This window comes from Acinonyx jubatus, chromosome A2 (genome assembly GCF_027475565.1).
Source record: "Acinonyx jubatus isolate Ajub_Pintada_27869175 chromosome A2, VMU_Ajub_asm_v1.0, whole genome shotgun sequence".
Lineage (NCBI taxonomy): Eukaryota > Metazoa > Chordata > Mammalia > Carnivora > Felidae > Acinonyx > Acinonyx jubatus.
Window position 1 is genome coordinate 144696548 of NC_069383.1, and position 23711 is coordinate 144720258.

A 23711-nucleotide genomic window follows, 5' to 3' on the forward strand; every position below is an offset into this window, starting at 1 on the left:
CCTTCAAGATAAGGGCCCGTGGCCCATTAGTTAACCCACAGGCATGCTGGTGGCCTCCTGCCTCAAGCTTTAACTCATGCCCCTTCCTGGCAACAGGGAGTCCTAGGCGAGTATTGTCCTATCATGCCTTTAAAGGGAAAAGATAAGGCTCAAATCCTAGGCAGTGTAGTCCTGTGGCCTGCAGCACAGAGGCCCCATCTGTCAGCTGCCCAGGAGCCCACTCTGGCCTCCAGACAACAACTCACTGGCCTTTTCACAGCCAGGCCAACATAGACGGCTCTAGGAACTTCTCATTGGCCAAAGCAGCCACCTTGTAGGGTGTAGGGTTGGCGTTGAGATGTTGCACACACTTCCAGCCAGGAGTGGAGAGCTCTCTGCTTTGCCCTGTGCGGCACTGGCAGCTCTGAAGGGCTTTGCTCTTGGTGAGGGACTTCTGGTCCAATGGCTGTCAGCTCCTTGAGCTCCTGGCTGGGTGGGTGGGTTGGTTTCATTTGATTTCTCTTTTCATGATGTTTCTTAGAACTCAGACCAATGTGAGCAAACCATGGCCTATTTCCACTGCCCTTCTGGTGGGGGTGTTTAATCAGTGATGACTCACAGAAACCCATTTTTGAAATGAAAGGGAAGATGATGTACTTAACATTGTACAATGGTTTACAATAAAGTTTCACATCTTAATACATTTTTTTTTTTAAAAAATCCCATCACTTGTGGCTGTTGGTTGTGTGTTCTTTGGAGTTGAAACAACTTAATGGGGTCAAGAAGATTTCCCCAGTGAGTTAGAAGATTCTCCCCCAGGAAGCCAAGTGTGAATGAACCTACATCACCTCGTGACACACACCGGAGCCAGAATCTGCCAAGGGAACAAGCTAAAAGTACTCTTGCCTTTTCCACTTACCTGTTAAGACGAGTAAAAGCTGCTTTACCTCCCCCTGAGGAGCAAGCAGTACTGGGAGATTGAGGGGTGAGGAGCAAGGCCACGGGGCTGGCAGGCAGGTGCCTCCCTGGGCAGAGCCAGCTGGGGTGGCGGGATTGGGGGCAATGCCAAAACACCCTTCCCAGGCTGGGCCCACCCTCGGTGCCTTTCGGCCCCGTTTGCAGTCCTGGGTCCGTGCCCCTGAGCGCTGGTCTCAGATGGAGCCTGGCAGTCCTCTCATTGGCCTCCTGGGACTTGGAGGGGGAGATTGGAGGCATGACAGCAGTGGAGTGATATTCGGGATAACCAAGTGTCAGTGCCTGTTGGGGTTCTGTCTGCCTGGAGCCTCCAAGGATAAAAATAATCCCCACCACACACTGACCAGGAGCTGGAATGTGGCCGACCTCCCACCCACATCCCCTCCCCACACCCATCTCAGGTGGAGAGTTCTGCCTTGCGCCCCGAGGGTCTCCCCTTCAGGGATGGGCTATTAGGAGCTAGCAGAAAGCTAAATGGCCTTCAGGAGAGACCTTGGGCCTGTCCCTCTCTCCACAGCTCAGTGCCTGGAATGGGCTTGGATCTCGCCCACCTGCTTTCAGCAACCTAAATGTCAGGCCAGGCACCTTTGGGTGACCTCACCCAGTCAGAGGCTCTGTGCCCTTCCCTGCCTACACTCACCAGTGCCCTTACCACAAAGCAGGTTTTCTTCTGGTCTTTTCTGGGCACTTTACCTCTCGCCTTTTGTCCCTTTGCTACCCTTGCACTAGGAGCCAGGCAGAGGGCAAAAACACAGATGAAGCAGCTCCCCGAGCTTCTCACAGCCTCAGCTGCTCACCTGTGAACCATGGGGGGCTGTGCTCACTGTGAGCAAGTGCTCCCAAGTGTCACACACAGGAAGCTTCTGCTCTGCTGCCATGAAGGATGGAAAGTCTCTTTTCTCTGGAATCCATAGAAGGGTAAAAGAGAGGGAAAAATAAGCTCAGAGCGGTCCAGCCTAGCCCAGGGCCCTCCCTTCCCTCAGGGACACCCACCCCATTGGGATGGACTCTCCCAGGTGGACAGCTCAGGCTGCCACACACATTCCAGGACCCACGCTCATAAATCCTCATTGCACACTGCCAGGCCTGGCACCTCCCGCCTGCATAAGAGCACCTGTTCTCGAGGGCCCCGGGTCTCCCCAGCTGTCCTTTTCCACCAGGGCTGTGACCCCCAGGCAGCAGTGCTCAGCGAGCCCCTATCATCTCTAAGAATAAACTCTGAAGCTGCAGGCTGTGCGGACCTGAATCATCGGGAAGCCCATCGAGGAGGGGAGTGGCTTTCCGGGACAGGCAAGTGGACTATATAAGCCCCAGAGGGCTGGCGCTGCCCCGATCTCTTCCACCGGCTTCTGCCTGCCAGAGGGGAGCCTTTGCAGCAGCTCTCGCACAACGCCCACCATGTCCCAGGTAGGAGGGCCCGGCACAGGCCAGGTTGGTGCCGGGGGGGTGGGGATGGACAGCTGGACACTGTCACCTCTGACAGTTGTGTCCTGAGCTGAACTGCAGGCGTAACGAGAAGCTCTGTGAGCCCCTGGGAGGCCGGGGCTCAGGAGGGGCAGCGCTGGGCCCCAGCTTGCCGGTAAACCCCCATTTATCTTGGGTTTGGTGTTGTTCTGTGGCTTGTCAGGAGGGTAGAGACAACATGTATGATACTTCAATTTGTGTCTGCCTTTGTGTGTGAAGAAGTTGACCATAGGACTTGTTTGTAGCCGTGTGTGTGTGTGTGTGTGTGTGTGTGTATGCGCGTGCGCGCCAGGCGGGATCTGTGGGTGCATAACTTCCCCCAGGCATCTCCCCAGCAGGATATATCTCGGTGCAGGGGGTGTACTGTGTTGCCGCAGGATCCCAGCCCAGACTCAGGGACCAGGAATTCCCTGCACCTGTCCCCAGGGCTTAAGAAGGAATGAGGCCTCAGACTCCTGGGCGCCTGGGGTTGAATGGTAGGATAAGCACTGAGTCTGAATATCCCCAGTCTGGAGAGGGATGGACTTGTAGGTCAGTGCTAAGGCATGCTAAGTGGAGGTTCTCCTTGCTACCTGCTCCATGGGTGGGTGCTGACTTTGGACCGACTTCACGGGCATCTGATTTTTCCACCAGATTCCCACCCCAAAACGCACAAGGCAAATGCCGGCAGTTTGGGGGAGAGACAATCCCTGAGGGGCCCTTGCCACCCAATGAGCAGATCTTGGAATTTACCCAAGGAAACTCCACTCAAAACCAGCCCCTTTCCCCTTTGCCCTTCGTTCCCAGGCCTGAGCCTGGCCAGGCAGGCAGTGTCAGGCCACAGTAGCCATGGTCCCCATGCTCCTGGTCTGTGGGGGAGGTAGAGAGAGACGTGGAGGCGGGGGTGGAGCATGGTTGGGAGAGCTTCCTGGAAGAGGAGTGTAGCCTTAAATTGGCTTGAGTTCAGTGACCAGAGAAGAGGGGTCTCAGGGCCAAGGCAGTGAGGTAGGAAAGGGCTTTCACCCTTGAGGCCTCGGGTTGTAAGATGAGGTTCTGGGCTCTCCAAGGCTGGTGCTCAGGAGGCCCCCATCAAGAAGAAGCGCCCCCCCGTGAAGGAGGAAGATCTGAAGGGGGCCCGTGGGAACCTGGCCAAGAACCAGGAAATCAAGTCCAAGACCTACCAGGTCATGCGGGAGTGTGGTGAGTATCCTCCTGGGCAGTGGGGGTGGAGGGGGGAGGTGTCAGTGGGAGGGGGGATGGGGAGAGGGGTCCCAGCATCCTTTCCTGAGTCCAGAGCTCCTGAGCAGGGGGGGGCACTCCCCACAAATGCCCCTGCCCACACCTCCCATCCTGCCCACAGAACTAGCTGGTTCCACCGCCCCGTCGGTGTTCAGCGGCACCCGGACCGGCACCGAGACCGTCTTTGAGAAGCCCAAAGCTGGACCTGCCAAGAGTGTCTTTGGCTAAGAAGTACACACCATTCCTCTCGCCACTGCCAACTCCTAGATGCAGGAGCCTTTCCCAAAAACTTTTTTTATGCCAGAATGCACCTTCTCACCTGCTGCCTCTGGGACTGCCGCCTGTCCCTCAGAGCCCTGGTCCCTCAGCCCAGGGAGTCTGCACCGGCACCTGGGGAACAATAAAGAGGATGCCCAAGTGACTCCGGCATTTGGAGGGTGTTAGTTGGTCACCAGCCATAGCCGCTCAGTGTAGGGGAGGGGGAGGTGGGGTAGGGGGTGGGGCATGTTCTGTACCCTTTGTGGGCTTTTGGGAGGTCCCAGAGGATAAGGCAGGTGCCATTACAGCCACTGCCACATGCCAGAAAGTCTTGGACGTGGTGAACTGGCGCTGAGCTGTGTGGCTTCAGACCAGTCTCTGCCTTTCTGAGTCTCAGTTTTCCCTCCCATCTGAAAAGGGACTAGAGCTGGAGCCTGTTGCATAAAACAGGCCACAGTAACACTGCTCAGAGTGAAGCAGGTGGGGGCCCGAGGCTCACCCCTCCCCCTGCCTTCCACAGAAGATGTTGAGATGCTTCCAAGGACCCCAAGGCTCTGCAGGACCAGGTCACCTCAAAACCCCTTTCCTCTGGGGCCCTTAGTTGTACCACCTCCTTGCCAGCTCACACCCCTTAAAGGCAAAACCAGGTCGAGGCCCCTTTCTGGCCAGTGGTAGTCTGCTTACTGAGCTGCTCCTTTCTCAGACTCAGGGTGAGCCTCCCCCTCGCCACTCCCACCGGTCCGCCTGCATTGTGAGAACTCCAGGTCCTTGGCTCATGAGCGGTTCTTCCGTCCTCAGGCTTCAGTGTCCCCTGTGTGCGTGGAACTGTCAGATCCAGGGGACTGCAGAAGTCTGTCCCCCTGTGACAGCAAAGCCATAGGCAGTCCTCCCTGCTGCCTGCACGGAAGTCCGCCTGTCCCCTGGGCATGTGGGGGTGGCTGCTTGGAGCCTTCCCCACGTTCTCAGCCAGCATGGCGTCCTGATATAGCTGTCTTCAGGCTGGGCCCGTGCTCTGTGCCCCGAGTGGCCCTTCTGTGGGGCAGGGCCTGGGCCTGCTCACCGTGCTCCTCGGGGGGGTGGGGGGGGCTCTTTGCTCAGATTGCTGACCGGGTGTGAAGCCCTGGATGATCCCAACCATATTCAGAGCCAAAGGGCAAGCAGTATAGATGCGCACAGAGATGCTTTCTGGAGGGGAACATTGACTTGCAGCCAGAGACACAGCTCCAGAGTCCTGCATGCTCCTGCCACTGATGGAGGGGAACTTGGGGGCCGGTCACTGCCTCAGAACCTTGTGTCGGCCCCCGAAATGGCTACTCCCCTCCCTCCCCACCCCCACTGACAAGTGTCACCAAGTCACCCTCCTTCCTCAACCCAGGGCTTGGCACCTGGCCACCACTTTCCTGAAGCAACTTTACCTTATCTATGGCCAGACTCGGGAGCTGGGCTGTCCCAGAGCCGCCAGGGACGCAAGCACCAGCTGCATCCGGATCCCTTAGTATTTATTCATTTTATTGCTATTTGTTATAAAAGCAGCATTTCAAGTTTATTAAAGAAAAATTGAAAAAAGCTACTGGTAATCCTACCCCAGGCCCTCGGGTGCATTCCTACGGGTCTGGGCTCAGGACAGTGGCACTGCCTTGGTGTGCTGATGGCTGGGTGTCCTGCGCTTTCTCACGCAAGCCGTGAATCATGGGCTCCCTTGGCATGACCGACCTCCACAGGCTATCTGAGTGCACACACCGCCACAATGAATCACCCCCTTCAGGACTTGTGTTGCACGATTTCCTATCAATAAATTACCCGGAAGGAGACTTCTGGGCCACAAGGTGCAGGCATCTTTATGGTTCTCAGTTTGTATTGCCAAAGTGCAGGTCTTGTTCTGGCAGCCTTGCTGGAGTTGAGCCAAGAGCCCTAGCTAGGTTAATGGGGGCTGACAGCAGCCGGGGACCCAAGGAGAGAGAAGGGGACCCCTGGACCCAGCCCCTCTCACCCCAGAAATGAAGTGTCTCCATCCGGCCTTGGCCCCAGCATATCTTGCCCCACTCAGACACTCCAGTGGCTCCTCAGAGCCATTAGGGCCCTCACTGCCCCGTCACATCAAGCTGGCCTCCGGTCCCCTGCCTCCTGGAAGCCACCCCCTAGCCCTCCTGTTCTGGCCATCCCTATTTCCCCCAGACTGGGCTTCTGGAGAGCAGGCTGGTTCACTGGTGTATCTCCCAGACCTAGGGAGCTGGCTGGTGCAATGGCTGGTATGGGGGGTGGTAGTGGCCTGGGGTGACCGTGGACCTTTCAGAAGGGGTGCCGTACCCAACTCCCACCTGAGCTTGCTCTTCCTCGGTACATGTTCCTGTCCCCAGCCAAGGTCCACAGGATATTCACAGTTTACTTATCTGAGGCAACTGCAGTTTTTGGCTTGTAGATCCCAATTTCCCAGAACCTGCCCCCACAGGGGCGGGACAGCAAGCATGTTATTAATTCATTCCCCACTTCCTCTCGAGTTCAGAAGCAACCTGCCAGGCACGGGAGCCAAAATGAAGACTTCAGCCCCTGGCCGCGCCTGTGGCATCGCGACGGTCCTGCTCTCTCTGCTGGCTGTCCTTCACACCTCCACCCCCCAAAAGGTAGTGGGTGTCCGTGGGGGCCTGAGTGTGAATGGTGTGAGCTGATTAGCAATGGTGAGAGCCTTTGCACGTGCAAGCATTATGTGGACAAGGGAGCGTGGATCAGTGTGTGTGCAAAGAGTTGGTGCTGACCATCCACCAGGCACTAGCCCGGGCTGTATGGTTCCTCTCTTACTTAACAGTAGGGAGATCTAGTCCCATTTTACGGGGAGAAAATGCAGCCCAATAAGTTGCTGCTAGAGGCCGGCAGTGGGGGGCGTGGGGAAAGGGGTAGGAACGGGCTTCACGAGGGGCACCTGGGTGGCTCAGTTGGTTGGGCAGTTGAATATCCAGCTTCGGCTTAGGTCACGTTCTCACAGTTCATGGGTTTGACCCCCGCATCGGTTTGGTGTGGAGCTTGCTTGGGATTCTTGCTCTCTCCTCTCTCTCTGACCCTCCCCCACTTGCACTTTTTCTCTCTCTCAAAATAAGTAAATAAACTTTTTAAAAAATGGGTTTCATGAGCCCAAGTCTACCTCTCCCTGGCTGAGTGGCCATGAAGGAGTTATTTATTTAGAGTTTGTTTATTTATTTTGAAAGAGAGAGAGGGGCATGCAAGCAGGGTAGGGGCAGAGAGAGAGAGGGACAGAGGATCCGAAGCAGGCTCTACGCCAACAGCAGAGAGCCCAATGCGGGGCTCGAACTCACAAACTGCAAGATGATGACCTGAGCCGAAATCAAGAGTCAGAAGCTTACCCGATTGAGCCACCCAGGTGCCCCAGGAGTTATGTACTCTGTGTCTGTTTCCTCATCTATAAAAAACTAAAAAGAAAAGCTATTCAAACCTGTAACATTTATAAAGAACTTAGTACAGTGCCTGCCACCCAGCAGACACTCCCGTGTATACATAAGCCGCTGGGCCAGTCACCTGTCTCTGTGCTAAGCTGCGTGCACAGCGGAACATACCGTGTGCAGGCAGCTGGTGTGCACATGTCCTTGCCTGGGGACCACAGATCTGGAGGAGAGCATATGTCTGAGGAGGGTCCACAGCTGCAGGGTCAAGGGGGCAAAGAGGAAGGCTCCCAGCGATTAGAGACTGGGTCCTCATCACCTCCAAGTTCTCCTAGCTCCTGTGAGCACCTGGTGGGAGACAGGCAAGAGCTGTTTTTCCCAGTTTCCACGAGGCTGAGGTCACCAGAAATCACAGGACTTGTTCATTACCCTTTTAGTGGGCAGAGCTAAGATCAAATGTGAAGCTTCCTGACCCATCTAGGGCCCCCTGCCTGAGGAGTAAGTGAGAGTTGCTTCCCAGACGCACTGGACCGCAAGCTCCACCATCATGGCCCTGAAGGGTGGGGAACGAAGCACATAGCTGCCTCTTATGTGAGACTGGTGTTCACATGTGGAATGTATCATGGGGTTTGGCTGGAGGCCTGGTCAGTGGCTCAGTCGGGGATGGGGGCCAGGGCTTGGTCTGGGACTCTTTTTAAAGAGTGCTGCCTCGAGCTGGACTGGCATTGAGACAAGCCCATTCCTCCTCCTTCATTGGTCCAGAATGACATTGACATCTACAGCCTCACCGTGGACTCCAGGGTCTCATCCAGATTTGCCCACACAGTCGTCACCAGCAGGGTGGTCAACAAGGCCAATGTTGTACAGGAGGCCACCTTCCAGGTGGAGCTGCCCAAGAGAGCCTTCATCACCAACTTCTCCATGTAGGTACCTTCCTGCCCTCCTCCTCGTCTCCCTCCCCAACCCAACACCATGACACCAGCTTCCCCGATGGCACCCAGTCAAGAAGAGCGAGTCTCTTCCTGATGTGAGGTGTGCCTTAGGTGTGTGTGCTCAGCCTGTAGGCAATACAGGGAACCAGGGACTTGACCCACAAACTTCAGTACAGTCTCAGAAGTGTTCCATACCTCCGCCCTCCACACCTCCCTCCCTCCACCCCTCCCTCCTTCCATCCACCCCACCGTCCATCCCTCTGTGCACCATCCCCAAATACTGCCCAGTTGACAGGTGGAAAACCACAGCATCTTGGTTTCTTTGCCTCTGAGGAGTACAGAGTTGGGGCATCCTGAGGCCCAGGCCCAGGCAGGAGGGAGTCACCCAAAGGCAGAGTCCAGCTCAGAATACAGAAGACTTCCTAACTCTGGGACTGCCCCACAATGGAGCAATGCCTTGAGGAGGGGGATCTCTTTGTCATAGGAAGTTCCAAGCCAGGCTAGTCCCCTCCCTCCCACCTGGGATACTGCAGAGGGCATTTCTGCTCTGGGCCAGAGGCCAAGAATTGGGAGACCCCTGGGATTTCTGTGGACTCTGTGGCTCAGTGCTAATCCTCACCTTGTCCTCCTCACCCTTCCCGAATGTTTTGCAATGTTTGTCCAATACATGAGAACCCTCTCTATCTGTCCTTGTCCCCACCAGAGAGGCAGTGATTGAGGGCAGGCCAGAAAGAGGCTGATCCCAGCAACTCAGGGAGGGTGCTGGGTGGGACAGAGAGCGGGCTCAGCCGGGGTCCCCAAACTACCCTGAGACCTCTGAAAAACTATAGTGGGGGCTGGGTCCCTGTGCTCGGCTCCTTCTTCTTTCTTGGCCACTGCTTCTCCTAAACCTGGAGCGGGGGCCTGTGCTGTGTGAGTACTGTGTGCAGTGTGCGCTCTGCAGGCGGCCCCCAGCCAGCTTGGGGAACAGGGCACCCTGCCCCCTGCTTCCCTATGCCCTGCAGCAACACAATCTGGGCCCAGGGAGTGGCGCCAGCCCGGGGCTCTCAGCGCATGTGATGGGCCCAGAGCCTGGCAGCCTGCTGGTCTTGGCACCCCAGCTGGGCGTCCAGGAGGAGGAGCCCTGTGGCCCACTCTGCAGCCCCATCCCTAGCCCAGGGTTAAATTATGACCAGGAATGTCAGGAAGGTGGGGAGGAGGAACACTGGGTCCTAATGCCCTGGCTACCCCCGCCGACCCCTGCACACCCTTTCATGCCACCCCCAGGTGGAGCAGGGCTGTGTTTGCCCGACACATCCCTGCTCGCCTCCCAAGGAGGATCTGGAGTAGTCATTTTCATTCCAGAGGAGAAGCCCTGGTAGCTCTTTCTAGTCCCCAAAAATAGGATTGTGGGACCCACACCACTGGGAGTCCAGTCCACCCGTTGTCCAACACCTGCTTCCCCAGAGGCCAACCTCCCTGAAGAGCCCCCTGCCCTGTGCTGGCAGGGGGAGGGGCCAGAGGCTTTCAGTGCTGCATTTCCCACTGACCTGGGAGCCCGGCATCTCTCTCCTTCCCAGTCTTCCCTGCACAGGTGCACGCAGGGCTGGGCACAGGGGCACCCCAGAAAGCTCACTGGTGACTGACCAGTTCTTCTGGGAGCAGGCTGTGAGATGAGAGGGAAAGCTGGGATGTGGGGCCGGGCTGCAAGGATGAAGAGAGGCTGGGACTTAGCTCAGTCCTGCCTCCTCTGCAGCCTCCTTCCCCTGTGTGTTCGGTAAACGCATGTTTGCCAACACTGTGCACGCCTCAGGGTAGATGGAGGCGTGGCATAGCATGCAGAGCTCTCCTCCCCACCTGGGGTCCTGCACAGACTTGTATACAGTAAGTACATAATAAACAGGGATGGCCTCAGGCAGAGACAGGAGTCACTCTGTTAAGAGGCACACCGAGTCAAGGGAGGCTCCCTGGAGGAGGTGGGATTGGAGTGGGCTGCCCCTATCAGGCCCTCCACAAATCTTCCCCTCCTGCCACAGGATCATTGACGGTGTGACTTACCCCGGGAACATCAAGGAGAAGGCTGCAGCCCAGGAGCAGTACAGCACGGCCGTGGCCAGGGGAGAGAGTGCTGGCCTCATCAAGTGAGCCAAAGATGGTGGTGGGAAGGGACCCCAGGGGGGTGGGGGCAGAGGCTGCCCTGCCTCCAGCCCTTCAGACCCTCTCCAGCCTCCAGTGGCCATAACCCCGCCCGGCCTGGAGGGACAAACCTGACGTCCCTCTCCCCCAGGGCCACCGGAAGAAAGATGGAGCAGTTCCAGGTGTCAGTCAATGTGGCTCCCTCTGCCAAGGTCACCTTCGTGCTAGTGTATGAGGAGCTGCTCAAACGGCGTCTGGAAGTGTATGAGCTGCTGCTGAAAGTCCAGCCCCAGCAGCTGGTCAAGCATCTGCAGGTACTGGCACCGCCTTTTCCCGGGAGGTCTCCAGGAACACACCTGCTCTGCTGAGGGCAGCCCCTCCTTCCCCCTCTGCCTCCCCAGAGGCCCAGCCCCAGCTCCCTGCCAACCCAGTGACCCGCTTCTTGCCTCCAGATGGACATTCACATCTTTGAGCCTCAGGGCATCAGCTTTCTGGAGACAGAGAGCACCTTCATGACCAACGAACTGGCAGATGCCCTCACCATCTCACGGAACAAGACCAAGGTGGGCCTGCCATTGTCAGCAGGCAAGGGTACCAAGGGGCCTGCTGTCCAGCCAGCCTTATGAGTCTGTCTGGAGAGCGGGACAACTGGGCAGAATCTCTGTGCTGGAGGGACTTCTGAGGTCTGTGTCCCTGCTGCCACTTGGCAGAGGTGGAGGACAAGGCCCAGAGAAGGGTGGTAGGTGCTGGTGTGGAGACCACCTTCGCCCTGGTGGGGAGAAGGCTGTGGGGAGGAACCTAAGTGAGGGCCCCATGGATGGAAAGGGGCCGCCAGCTGGATCATGCATATCCTGAGCCGGGCCCCTGCTGGTGCAGCTCTAAGAGCAGAGGTTCACTCCCCCACTCCCCTATGGGGAGTCATTCTCTCCAACAGCTCAAGGCCATATCCTGGAATTCTTGCTTCAGATGGGGTGGGTGTGGCCATGGGGCTCTTCTCAACACCAGCCTGTCCTTTCCCAGGCTCACATCCGATTCAAGCCCACACTCTCCCAGCAAAAGTCACCAGGGCAGGAGGACACAGTCCTGAATGGCAACTTCATCATCCGCTACGATGTGAACCGGACCCTCTCGGGGGGCTCCATTCAGGTGTGTGGGCTCCAGGCGAGAATAGGGGCAACCAGAAAATCCATCCATACTCAAGGGCTTGAGCTTACATGTTCTAGAAGGAAAGGCAAAGTAACTGCCCCTACTCATCAGTGTGAACCAGTGGCAGCACAGACCAAAAACAAGCAATTTTGTTATGTTTCCCTGAAACAATTTTCTTTTGGAGGCACAGAAGTTTCATCTCTGCTAAAGAGATGCCTTGCAGGATTTCCCTTATTGCCTTAGCTGGCAGGAGGCTCACAGTTCAGTTTGATGTCCAATGGCAGTAGCTTCTTTCATGCAAGTTTCTGGCTTCATTGTGCTTTCCCTTTACTCTTTTGATGGACCTTGTTTTTTAAAACTTTTTTTAACTTTTTTTTTTTTGAGAGAGACAGAGTGTGGGTGGGGGAGGGGCAGAGAGAGAGAGGGAGATACACAACCCAAAGAAGGCTCCAGGCTCTGAGTTGTCAGCACAGAGCCCGATGACGTGGGGCTCAAACTCACACACCGTGAGTCACGACCTGAACTGAAGTCAGAAGCTCAACCCACTGAGCCACCCAGGTGCCCCACTATGGACCTTGTTTTTCAAGTCCTTACTCTTTTAACGGATCTCAGGTTTATTATGTCTAAACCTTTTAGGATAAATTGCCTCAAATACTAAAACAAATAGGAGGTAAAGTGGGGGTAGAGTTCTAGTAGGCCACACGTGAGCAGGGAAGGCAAGAGAGGGGCTGGACTGAGCCCTAGAAGATGGTGAGGATTTGAGGAAGTTAACATTGGGACAGAGAAAGATGGGGCTGCGTGAAGAGAGGAACCCAAGTGTTAAGCTGAGAAGGCTGGTTGGGGGCAGGGCAGGGCTGCAGCTCTTATTACCTGGGTTTGTTTCACTCTGATCACAGATTGAAAATGGCTACTTTGTACACTACTTTGCCCCCGAGGGCCTACCCACAATACCCAAGAATGTGATCTTTGTCATTGACAAGAGCGGCTCCATGTTGGGCAGGAAGATCCAACAGGTGGGTCCCACAGGTTAAGACCACAACTCTGGAAACTCACACATGCCTCACGCCATCACCTCCGGCCCAGTAGGCAGATTCTCCCTCCTCCATCTTCCTGGGTATGGGGTACCCAGGGGTTGAGATTGGTCAGAGTATCGGCAGGTCCTGGCTCTAGAGCAGTCACCATGCAAGTCCGGGGATGCCAGCCCAAGTACACAGGATGCCAGCCCCAGGGAGGCTCCACTGAGACACCCACCTTGTCTCCGATCCTCCTGCTCAGACCCGGGAAGCCTTAATCAAGATCCTGGATGACCTCAGCCCCAGAGACCAGTTCAACCTTATCAGTTTCAGCGGGGATGCAACCCAGTGGAAGCCATTGCTGGTGCCAGCCTCAGCCGAGGACGTGAACCAGGCCAGGAGATATGTGGCCGGCATCCAGGCCCAAGGCGGTGAGTGCCTCTGTAGCCCTGCTATGGTGTGGGGGCTTCTGGGGAACCAAGCCCAGCCTGAGGCACTGGGCTGGAAGCCATCCTGAGTGTGTGCCCCCCAGGGACCAACATCAACGATGCAATGCTGATGGCCGTGCAGCTGCTGAGTAACGCCAACCGGCAGGAGCTGCTGCCCGCGGGCAGTGTCTCCCTCATCATCCTGCTCACCGATGGTGACCCCACTGTGGGTGAGGGCACCACCAGCAAATCCAAGGCACACGGCCCAGAGGGATCTGCTGAGGCCTTCCCCCGGCTTGCTGTGGAACCCGAGGCAGGGAGGGGGGGGTCTCTAGAGTCCAGAAGTATCCATTGAACAAATCGCTGTTTTCTCATGCCCCCCCACCCCCTTCCCAAACTGCTGGGCCCAGGAGAGACCAACCCTGCAAGGATCCAGAAGAACGTGCAGGAAGCCATAGCTGGCCAGTACAGCCTCTTCTGCCTGGGCTTTGGCTTCGATGTCAGCTATGCCTTCCTGGAGAAGATGGCACTGGACAACGGCGGCCTGGCTCGGCGCATCTATGAGGACTCAGACTCTGCCCTGCAGCTCCAGGTGCCAGAGTGTCCCCGGTGGCCCCTGAGTGAGGGATGGCACAGAGAGGCAGGCAGACCCCAGCCCCGCACTCGTGACACCCCCCACCTTGCAGGATTTCTACCAGGAAGTGGCCAACCCACTGCTGACAGCAGTGACCTTTGAGTACCCAAGCAACGCTGTGGAGGAGGTTTCACAGGACAACTTCCGGCTGCTCTTCAAAGGCTCCGAGATCGTGGTCGCTGGGAAGCTCCAGGACCAGAGCCCTGATGTGCTCTCAGCCAAAGTCAGAGGGCATCTGGTGAGTGTGGCCGGCCATTCTGCAGGGGAAAGGCCGCTGGAGCAGGGAGTCAGAAGGGCTTCATTCACACCCCAGCCCCACAGGGCTCCAGCAGTTGAGAGAGCAAGTCACGAAGTGCTGTCTCCCACTTAGAGATGACACTCAGCAGTCCGTCTGTGCTGCTGCTGTTCCTGAGAGAACCAGAGGCCTGGCATTCCCTCCTGTCCTCACACTGCCCTCTGAGGTTGCAGTGGGGCAGAGAGGGCTGCTCCCATTTCACAGATGAGCAGGCTGAGATCCAGGCAGAGCAGGCAACTTGCCTGGGGCCCCTCTGCAGCCAGGTCAAGAGCCTGGCTCCCCACGTGGTGCCGTCTCTGCCCAGTCTTCCCCTGCCTCTGTGCCACAGGAGGCCCTGTCATTCCACAGAGAGAAACAGCACCTGCTCTGCGCCAGGTCCTTCTCTAGGCCCTAGGGACGCTGTCCTCCCGACAGTGACAGTGCGTGTAAATCCTCACACCAGGAAGGAGCTTCGGGCTGGGATGTCCCTGACACAACAAACCCGGGAACTCAGGGGAGCAGCCCTGGGAACCCAAACCTGGTCTGGGAATCAGGGAGGGATGCCTGAAGGAGGCCCAGCTGAGACTGAAGGATGAGTAGAGGATGGTACAGGCCAGACGGTGGAATGATGGAGGAACATTCTAGGCTTGCATGGCAAGCAGGCAGCATGTGTGGGAAGAACAGCAGGTAGGTGAGTCAGAAGAGAATGGGGGGTCCCGGGCCTCACCTCAGAGGAAGTGGCCGAGTAGTGGGATGGGCAGTGTGTGATCTATGGCCAGCCTGCCTGGGTTCAGACCCAGCTCTGCCACCTCCCAGAGGTGAGTCCTGGGACAAATCACTTAACCTCACTGTGCCTCAGTTTCCTCCTGTGTAGAAATCAGAATAGGTCACCCTACCCACCTTGTAAGACTGCTGTGGGGATTACAGTCTGGCCCCAGTGTAAATATTTCATTCATGTTAGCTGCTAATATGAACCTAAAGGCCAGGCGTTCCCAAAGTGTAAGACCCAAGGTGACTCAGGGTAGTTCACAAACATGTTTGTTTTAGTAGTTGTGTATTTATTTTAATGTGTCTCCTGAAAAATAGAACTTGAACCCCAGACCTAAGATTTCACAGGTATTATTGCTTGGGACAGGGCCAAATAAATAGTATTAGTCTATTTAAAGTTCATTTAAGCAAAACCATCAAGCAAATAGCTCTATGTGTGGATAGGACAAAATTCGTGCAGGTGGCCTGCATGTGACAGTGTGGGGAGGCCTGGCTCTGGGTGAGAGACAGAGGAGGTAGTTCCAGCAGGGGTAGCGGGATCTGATCCACACTGAGAAGGTCTTCGACTGCAGTGGGGAGCAATGGCAAGAAAGGTGGGGTTTCCTCTGTCCCCCCACCTGCCACCACTTCCCAGGCTGTGGGCAGGGCAGCCCCAGACCAGAAGCCCCCCTCCCTGGGGAAGGATGCAGCAGTCACTCGGAGCTCGGCATATGCCTTGCTGCCTCCATCCCACAGTGCCCAGCCCCAGCAGAGGGCATCAGCATGGGCCAGGATAGCTGGTTGCGGGTGGACGGGACCCCAAGCCCTATCAGGGCCATGACACCGGAGCTCTCTTTTCAACTCTGCCACTGACTGCTGGGGAAAGCTCTTCCCTCTTTGTCCCCAGAGTCTCCATCTTTGGGGTGAGTGTGGAATGCATGTGGGGACCCTTTCTGTCCACACACCACACTTGGACTTCCTTCCTACTGCTGTTTCTACACTGTCCTGGGCGTCACATCCCATTCTCATTTCCCTTTCTCTGGAAGGATCCGTCTGACCTGAGCTCCCAGCTCTGTGTCTGCCATGTTGCACTTGGGCGGTTTGCTACCTTTTATCTCCACCTCCTTCTCATCTTGGGAGGCTCTGTGACCAAGACTCTCATTCCCCAAACTCCCTCCCCACGCCCCACTCTACTCAAAGGTATTGCAGTCCTTGCAGCCGATGCATGGGAGCTGCCCCAGCCCTAAGCAGGTTTCATGTGGGAGCACTTGGAAGACCTAGGCCCTCACAGCTCCTGCCCCGGCTGGGCCCCTCTTTCTAGCACATGCAGAACATCACCTTCCAAACGGAAATTAGAGTGGCGGAGAAGGAAGAAGAGTTCCAGAGCCCCAAGTACATCTTCCACAGCTTCATGGAGAGACTCTGGGCATACCTGACCATCCAGCAACTGCTAGAGAAAATGTGGGTAGCCCACACCTTTGAGGGCCCACCAGGACAGCTACACATAGCCTGAGCACCTTCACAAGCTTCCCATGGCGGCAGGGACGGGGCGGGGGGGGGGGGGGGAGCAGTGGGCACAGGGTGTCTCCCAAGTCCAGAGAGAGGGGGTTGTGGCACCACGTGTGAGCTCCAGACTCTCCCAGTGGAACCCTCCCAGAAGGGTCTGGAAGGGAGGGAGATTCTGACAAGGCATCCAGGGACCTGCTGAACCTGTGATGTCCTCAACCTGCAGGATTTTGGCATCTGATGCTGAGAAGCAGGCCCTTGAGACCCGAGCTCTGAACTTGTCGCTGCAGTACAGCTTTGTCACACCCCTCACGTCCATGGTGGTCACCAAACCCGAAGGCGAAGAACGATCTGAAGTTGCAGAGAAGCCCGTGGAAACCGGTGGGTGTGAGAGCAGGACCCCGGCCTCCTTGGCAGCACAGTTTTGACCCAGCACCCTCCGCAGCCTTTCCTCTGCATCCCAACCAAGACCCCGACCCTGCCACCCCTAATCTCCCAGGAGCCCCGGGAGACTCCTCCCATTTCATTGATGTGAAAGCTGAGGCCAGGTCTCCTGACCCCAGAGTTCACTGTACCTGTTTAGTGCTGGGATCGGAAAGCAAGGTTAAATACAAGCATGTCAAATTTATTGAAATCACTCTAACAGTGTATTTCTTTCTTTCTCTTTTTGTTTTATCCAGAAAACAAACGCAAGCACTTCCACTTAGGTAAGAGCCTCAAAGGCTGGGCTGGGGGACAGTTGGCTGACACAGGACCTAAGGCACCAGCCCCAAGAGGTTGCTGGCCAGGGCCTCTCCAACCCAACCCCACTGCCAGCAGGGGGTGTCGTCTGCCTAAGCAAATGGGTGCATTTAGTCACTTCGTTCATTCAGATACTGGCTGCCATTTGGGGCCTGCCCTGGGCACTAGGGATACAATCCCTGTTCAACTGCAGGCCCCAGAAAGGTACATCTAACAAGCAAACCCAGGTCCCTCTGATTTCCAGGTCTTCCTCTCTCCAGATTTCATACCATGGGAGACAGAAGGTCCAGATTAACAGGTGGCAAAGGAGGAGAGGGGAGAGGGGTGGGAGATTGACAGAATCGTGACCCTGGCCACAGACTGGGCTCTGCCCTGGTTGTTGGGGGAGTGACTTTCCTGGCTCACCTGGCTGGCTGGCGGGGCTGGGACTCACGTCCATTTATGTCTGATTAGGGAGCAGCTATGCAGACTCCTTCCTTACCGAAAGAAGCGGCTATAGAGGACCAAGTAATTTGAATTGGGGACTGGGGGTGGGCGCTGACATCCCAGTGGCAGGGGCGGAGGGGTTCAAGAAGGGTCCTTTGTTCCCACTTTGAATTTCTTCTGGCCATGGGAGGAGAGGCTCCCAGAGTGATGAGTGCAAGGAAGGGAGCCATCCGCCCTCTCCACATCCCTCTCCCGGGGTGGGTCCCAGAGCCCAGGCTGGGGGGGGAAACCACGACACCACTTTAGAGAAGACTGTGTGTGTGTCAACTTTTCCAAAGCTGGACCTTCTGGGAAGGTGCCTGGTAACCCAGGGAGAATCGGACCACAAGGACCTGTTCATTCTCCATCTCATCATCTAACCTACCATGGGGTTAGGGACTTGCTGCTACCAGACATGTTGTTAGGTAAGCCACTTTCTGACCCTCTGAGAGTCTAGTTGCCTTAAGGTGATCATTAAACCTGCCTGTAGAGTTGGAGAGGTAAAGCACCAGCACAGAGCCTGACACGGGGCTCAAACCCATGAACTGTGAGACCATGACCTAAGCCAAAGTCAGACGCTTAACTGACTGAGCCATGCAGGTGCCCTGAAGTAATGTGTACTTTATTTTCACTGGATCAGATTCATTACACTCTGGAGGCTGGCTCAGGATGGAACCTTCTAGAAAGGGAAGGCTTCCTCCATTTCCAAAGCTAACAGTGGTCCCTTGAGCTATTTCCAATCCCAAATCTGGATTCAGAAACGGCAGAGTCAGGCTAGACCCCATGTCCTCTGCATTTTCCCTAATAGTGTGCTCTCCTGTTTGAAAGTCTCGTTACAAAGGCTCTTCCAAGTTGGATGTATGTATGGCAGGGGTTGTGGGGCCGGGGAGGTGGCGGGTGGCAACGATGGCTGGAGGATGTGAAGATCACTCTCAATCCTGACTACCTTCTTCCTTTCTGTTTCTGGCTGCCCCTGCACTAATGCCTGCTTTGGCACCATCAGCCCCCTCCACTCCTGATGAAGTGGATTTGAGAATCAAGGCCAGAGTTCCTGCAATACCTTCTGACACTATGACACATAGACACCAGGAGAGGAAACCCTCGGGGAGCTCTGCAGACACATCACGTGGGTTTCCCAGTGTTGAAGTTGAGAGGGAGCCCTGGCCACGGGCATCTGCTTCTCCATCTCTCACCTCTTCCCCCACTCCCTAGGAAGGGGCTGTCTAAATCCAGACTTTTTCTTCTTTCAGAACCAGCCAAGACAGACTCACCCCCAGGTAGGTTGCCAGCCTCCCTCAGGCCCCCTCCTTGCCTTTACCTCCCAGCCCGCTCTACCTGCTCTAGGAACTACACCTGCTGTCCCAGCCCCCATCCAGGCACCTCCTGTCATCCTGACACTGCCCGGACAGAGTGTGAATCCTCTCTGTGTGGACATCAAGCACTCTCAGGGGCCAATGAACCTGCTCTCAGACCCTGACCAAGGTGAGAGGTGCACACCCAATCATCCACCCAGAGAGACCCAGACACCACTCACTCCCAACTTAACCACCCCAGAGACAATGATGGGACACAGCCCATGGAGACACACCTTACCCCGTGTGGGCCTGTCCCAAGATCACAGTGTGGCCTGCCTCTGAGCACTGACACTTGCACTTACACGGCCACCCCACAGACTTTCCCCTGAACATCACATATGCAGGTCCGGGTGGCCTGGGCACTCCAGGGAGACCAGATGTGGACTTGTCCCCAGGCACTGCCATACTTCAGGGGTGGCGAGACAGACTTGGGCACACATAAGCTCAGAAGCCTATAGTCAATGCCCAGAGCGACACGGAAGTGAGCCCAGAGGAGGAGACAAGAGCTGTCCGAGGGCCAGGGGAGGCTGCACGGGGTCATACAGGAATGATTGGGCCTTGGCAGACGAGTGGGGGCCCACTGGGCAGAGGAAGGGGAAAGCAGCAGCGGAGGCCTGGAAGGTACTGATAGGACTCTGGAGGGTGTGGAGCAGGTGAATGGGAGGAAGGGGTAGGTGTGCTGACCAGGCCTGCACTCCCAACCCCAGAAGGGTCCTACTGGTTGAACCGAGTGTCAGGTCAGATGTGAGGATACACAGCACTCGGGGATGCTCACACACACCTGCAGAGCCACCCAGAGCCAATGAGCCTCTGCGGCTCCCCCATTCCTCCCACATCCACCCAGTCTACCGCTCATCTCACCAGGCCGTGGTCTGCTTGCTCCCAGAGGCTGGGCATCACTCGTTTTCCATCTCGCTCTTGGCCACAGCACCTCGTCAGGCCAGCCACACTATCGGGGCTTTATGAATATTCCCTGATTTCAGACAGGATCTGCCCTCTCAAAGGGCTCGTCTGAAGGTGGCCATTGCTAAGGATTCGGGGGCCCTTCCAGAGCCACATGAAACCAGGGGATGAGGGAGAGGTTGTGGGAGGAAGTGTTGGGAAAAGGGGACTGAGAAGGTGAGCCGGTGAGAAGGGCTCACCTGTCATCCAGGCTGTCATCCAGGCCAGCGCCCAGCTGGGGCCACGGCCTTGACCTCTGTGCTCCCGGCCCTCTTAGGGGTTGAGGTGACTGGCCAGTATGAGACAGAAAAGGCCCAGTTCTCGTGGATCGAGGTGACCTTCAAGAACCCCCAGCTGCAGGTCCGCGCCTCCCCTGAGCACGTGGTAGTGACTCGAAATCGAAGAAACTCTGCCTATAAGTGGAAAGAGACGCTGTTCTCGGTGACACCTGGGTATGCCCCCGCTGGGTACTTCTCTGGCCACATTAGTTGGCCGGTGACTGCTGCTAGGTGATCTGGGCCCATGCGCCTGGGGATGGGGTGGCGGAGCATGCGTCTCCTGCGGTGTGGTGCCCCCGCAGAGAGCCCTGCACCATACCCTCCCGTTCTGGAGGTCACAGAGGGGTTGTGCTGGGACCCAGCTGCCCTCACACCTTACCCGGGTCACTACCCGACGTGGGGCACAGTGTGGCTTGGAGCTAGCTCTACTGCCAGTCCTGTGTGACCCTGGGCAGGCTGCTTAGCTCCTCTGTTTCCTCACTTGTAACTAGAGACAATCACCCAGCCCTGAGTCAGAGGGCTGAGGAGAAGGTCCAATGAGGGGATGGGATCCAGGAGTACTGTGCCCATTGGACAGTATGGTGCCCACTGGGTACAGGGGAGGGCCGTGCTGTCTGTGTGGTGAGGTAATGATGACAATAATGAGAAGCTGGAGAGCACTGTTCCCTGGGGGAGGTTACGAATGTCATCCTTAGCATAGAGGTGGAGGGCCAGCTCTTCTGGGTGAGGCTGCCTCACCACAGAGCTTTCCAGAGGCAGCTTGCCAGCTCTGGAGGCTACCAGGGGCCTGGGAGTGGGGCCAAGGACCCTGGCCCTCTTTGAGCAGTACGCAACACCCCAGCCTATACCGAGCACGGAGAGTCTTGTCCTCTGCCCTCTCACTGCGCCACACTGTAGAGACCGGTTTCCACTTGACAAATGAGTGGGTGCCTAGAAAATGTGAGGGGCTTACCCGAAAACCATCCAATTTCATAAGAGATCTTAAAGTCTCCTATTATCTGATAAATGCACAAAGAATGACAAGAGTTTCTGTGCCCTGGACGTGCACACTAGAAGGTAGAATGAAGAATTCCTAACACCTGCAGTGAGAGAAAATCCAAATACTTTCATGAGCTGCAGAAGATAACACCTAAGGGAAAACAGACCACATCTTGTACATTGAATCAAGGACAGTGTAAATTTAGGGCAGTTCCATTTCAAATAACCTCAGAGTTAACAGCAGGGTCTTATTCAACATGCTTTAAGGAGCCTGACATTCAAAGCTTATCTTAAGTAGAAAAGGACAGGATAGGATGAAAAGGGACTTGCTCTTCTAGACCTAAGTAACACTAATCATCAGAAGGAAGTGGCACTAGCCATAAAAACGAAGGGGATAGAATGAATGTATCAGACAATTGCCTAAATCATATAAAACTAATTTATGAGAAACTAATCTAAGAAAACCAGGGAGGGAAAGGAATCTGGTTTATCTTATAAATAATACACCAGATACCGCTAAGACGGTCCCAGTTTACCAGTGAGGAAAGCGAAGCCCAGAACATTTAAGGGACGTCCCGCCCAAGGCCACTCCCACCTCAATTGCTCAGGATTCGGGGTTTCCCCACAGCCTCAACATGACCATGGACAAGGCGGGGCTCCTGCTGCTCAGCAGCCCAGACAAAGTGACCATCGGCCTGCTCCCCTGGGACGGTCCTGGGGAGGGACTCCGGCTCCTTCTGCGGGACACCGACCGCTTCTCTAGCCACGTTGGCGGGACCCTTGGTATGTTGCCCACGGCTCAGGGCACCCTCAGAAGCCACCTCTGCCTGCGAACTGGCAGTGCCCTTCACCTCTATGTGTCTCCCAACCTCCATCTTTTTTCCTTGCTGCCCCGCCCTTTGTATCTCAGGCCAGTTCTACCAGGGCGTGCTCTGGGGGCCCCCAGCAGCGGCAGATGACAGCAGGCGAACACTGAGCGTTCAGGGCCGTGACTACTCTGCCACCAGGTGACTGTGCAAGCAGGCCACTGAGCCTGGCCGGGTGTGGAGGCCTAGAGGCTGGGAACTGGGCTTGGCGGGTGGCCCTACTCCTCTGTCCTTGCCTGGAACCTAGAGACAGTGAGGGCAAAGGTTGATACTTTAGATATCTCTGACCTAGCTCTCAGTGACCTCACAGAGGACAGTCAGCTCAAACCTGCAAAAAACACCCCAGCCCAGAGATCACTAGGGTGAGTCGGGGACAGTAGGAAATTCCTCCCAAACTCTCAGAGCCCTGGGCCCTGAAGACCACACACAGCTGGGTCCACTTGGGTGACCAGGCCTTGTTGTCCTGTGCTGGAGGAAATTCTAAGGCTCCCAGCCTCTCTACCCTCCACACTCCTAACCCCAGCCATCTCCCTCTTTTCCCACCACACCTGAGATTTGCTGACCAACTATCTTTCTGTCTGTCCACGTATCCATCCCAGATTGCTCAAGCTGGATTACCAAGAGGGTTCCCCAGGAACAGAGATTTCCTGCTGGTCCGTGGAGCTGTAGTTATGTGGGAGGGGTTGTGCCCACACCGCAGGCCACCCCACTGTGTGCAGAGAGCTGCCACCCTGTGGCCAGAAGACCGCCCGTGGGGCCCGGACTGCGATGGGGAGGGATATTCCCACTCATTCCAAATAAAGGTGCTGTGAGCCCAGGGAATGGACATCTGTGGTTGCATCTGGCTACATCCCAGGGCCTCAGAATCCCATTAGAACCTTCCACTGTGAGCCCCTCAAAGGCCTGTGGCCAGTAAGGCCCATGAAGAACTTTCAGTCCAACCTCTTCATTTTACAAGCAGAGAAACTAAGATTTAAAGAGATTAAATCACCCATTTAAAATGTTGCTGCAGCCCCCAGCTGGGGGTCTAGGGCGGGAGAACATTCTCTGGGAGCAAAGGTTCAGTCTGCTTAATGGTCACTGAGTCTGTGAAACCCAGTTTCGACTAAAAACAAAAACAAAAAGAAGAAAAAGAGTAAACTGGGTAGAAGTTCTTATTAGAAACACAACTGGCCCTGGGTGGGCACAAACTGGGTAGAAGTTCTTTACAGGCCAACTCTCCAACTTCTCAGCAAGCTCTTGGGCCCCTTGGTGATGGGATTTGCATGACACGGTTTGGTTTTCGCACCTGTGCTCAGGATGTCCGCTCGCCACTGGGTCAAGAGGCCAGCACTGGAGATGGGGGAGGCAGAGATGAGGTCCCCGGCCCATGGAGGACGCAAGCGTCTGTCCCCAGGAGCCTTGAGTCTCATGAGGGTGCTCCAGGCCTGGGCTCCAGGCCCTGGGTCTGCTCTCCCATCCATGCTCCGGGGGTGGGCACCCCCAAGATTGCACTCAATCCCCTGCATAGGCGAAGCACACCTAAACATCTAGAGTTACTCCACCTACTGCTTAAAAAATGACACACGTCTTTGGCTTACAAATAAAAACTATGAAGAGAACAAAAGCAAAACCATGAGAATAGAATAAAAGAAACAAGCAGGGGAAGAGTTAGATCACAGGCGCCAGGGTAAGGCAAGCTAGAGTGGCACAAAGCTTTGTGCAGAGCTTCCTGGCAGCCAGGGGAAAGCAATAAATGAGCTCGTCTGCTTGCTGAGAGGAAGCAAACTAGATCACCAGGGAAAGCATTCTGTTCTCAGCTCTAGAGCTTTACAGGTTGTTTGCAGAGTGAGTCTTTCTAGAAGGGTCAGGGGAGAGGCCAGTGGGAGGGGGTTCCAGCAGCAGGTTTGCCAAATTCACAGGAACACCCCTGCTGAGCTGCTGCATCTCCATTGAGCCTGGTGGGCAGGTGGGGGTCAAGGCTGAGTCACCTTGTGAAGGTTGCTCCGAGGGGCTCAGACCAGAG

At 56.0% G+C, this 23711-nt stretch overlaps 2 protein-coding genes across 4 annotated transcripts; both read left to right on the forward strand.

Annotated features, from left to right (window-relative positions):
* The first annotated feature begins 2078 nt into the window (after positions 1 to 2078).
* Positions 2079 to 4057, forward strand: MUSTN1 (musculoskeletal, embryonic nuclear protein 1). The gene is made up of 3 exons (XM_027039217.2): positions 2079 to 2361; positions 3465 to 3597; positions 3758 to 4057. The coding sequence occupies exons 1-3, from the start codon at positions 2353 to 2355 to the stop codon at positions 3862 to 3864; spliced, it is 249 nt and encodes an 82-aa protein (XP_026895018.1). The 5' UTR covers positions 2079 to 2352; the 3' UTR covers positions 3865 to 4057.
* A 2287-nt stretch (positions 4058 to 6344) lies between these two features.
* On the forward strand, positions 6345 to 22532 carry ITIH4 (inter-alpha-trypsin inhibitor heavy chain 4). 3 transcript variants are annotated; one of them, XM_015085240.3, is made up of 24 exons: positions 6345 to 6515; positions 8049 to 8209; positions 10234 to 10338; positions 10485 to 10647; positions 10786 to 10896; positions 11354 to 11479; positions 12376 to 12492; positions 12755 to 12923; positions 13025 to 13150; positions 13331 to 13512; positions 13607 to 13792; positions 15897 to 16036; positions 16308 to 16462; positions 16762 to 16788; positions 17067 to 17120; positions 17276 to 17329; positions 17587 to 17712; positions 18291 to 18413; positions 18538 to 18564; positions 18653 to 18769; positions 19862 to 20036; positions 21469 to 21623; positions 21751 to 21847; positions 22306 to 22532. In XM_015085240.3, exons 1-24 carry the CDS (start codon positions 6360 to 6362, stop codon positions 22373 to 22375), a joined length of 2922 nt encoding a protein of 973 aa, XP_014940726.3. In that variant the 5' UTR covers positions 6345 to 6359; the 3' UTR covers positions 22376 to 22532. The 3 variants fall into 3 exon arrangements, with proteins under 3 accessions (XP_014940726.3, XP_014940728.2, XP_014940729.2); XM_015085242.3 differs by lacking the exon at positions 17276 to 17329 and having other exon boundaries at positions 6357 to 6515; XM_015085243.3 differs by lacking the exon at positions 17067 to 17120 and having other exon boundaries at positions 6357 to 6515.
* Positions 22533 to 23711: the final 1179 nt, after the last annotated feature.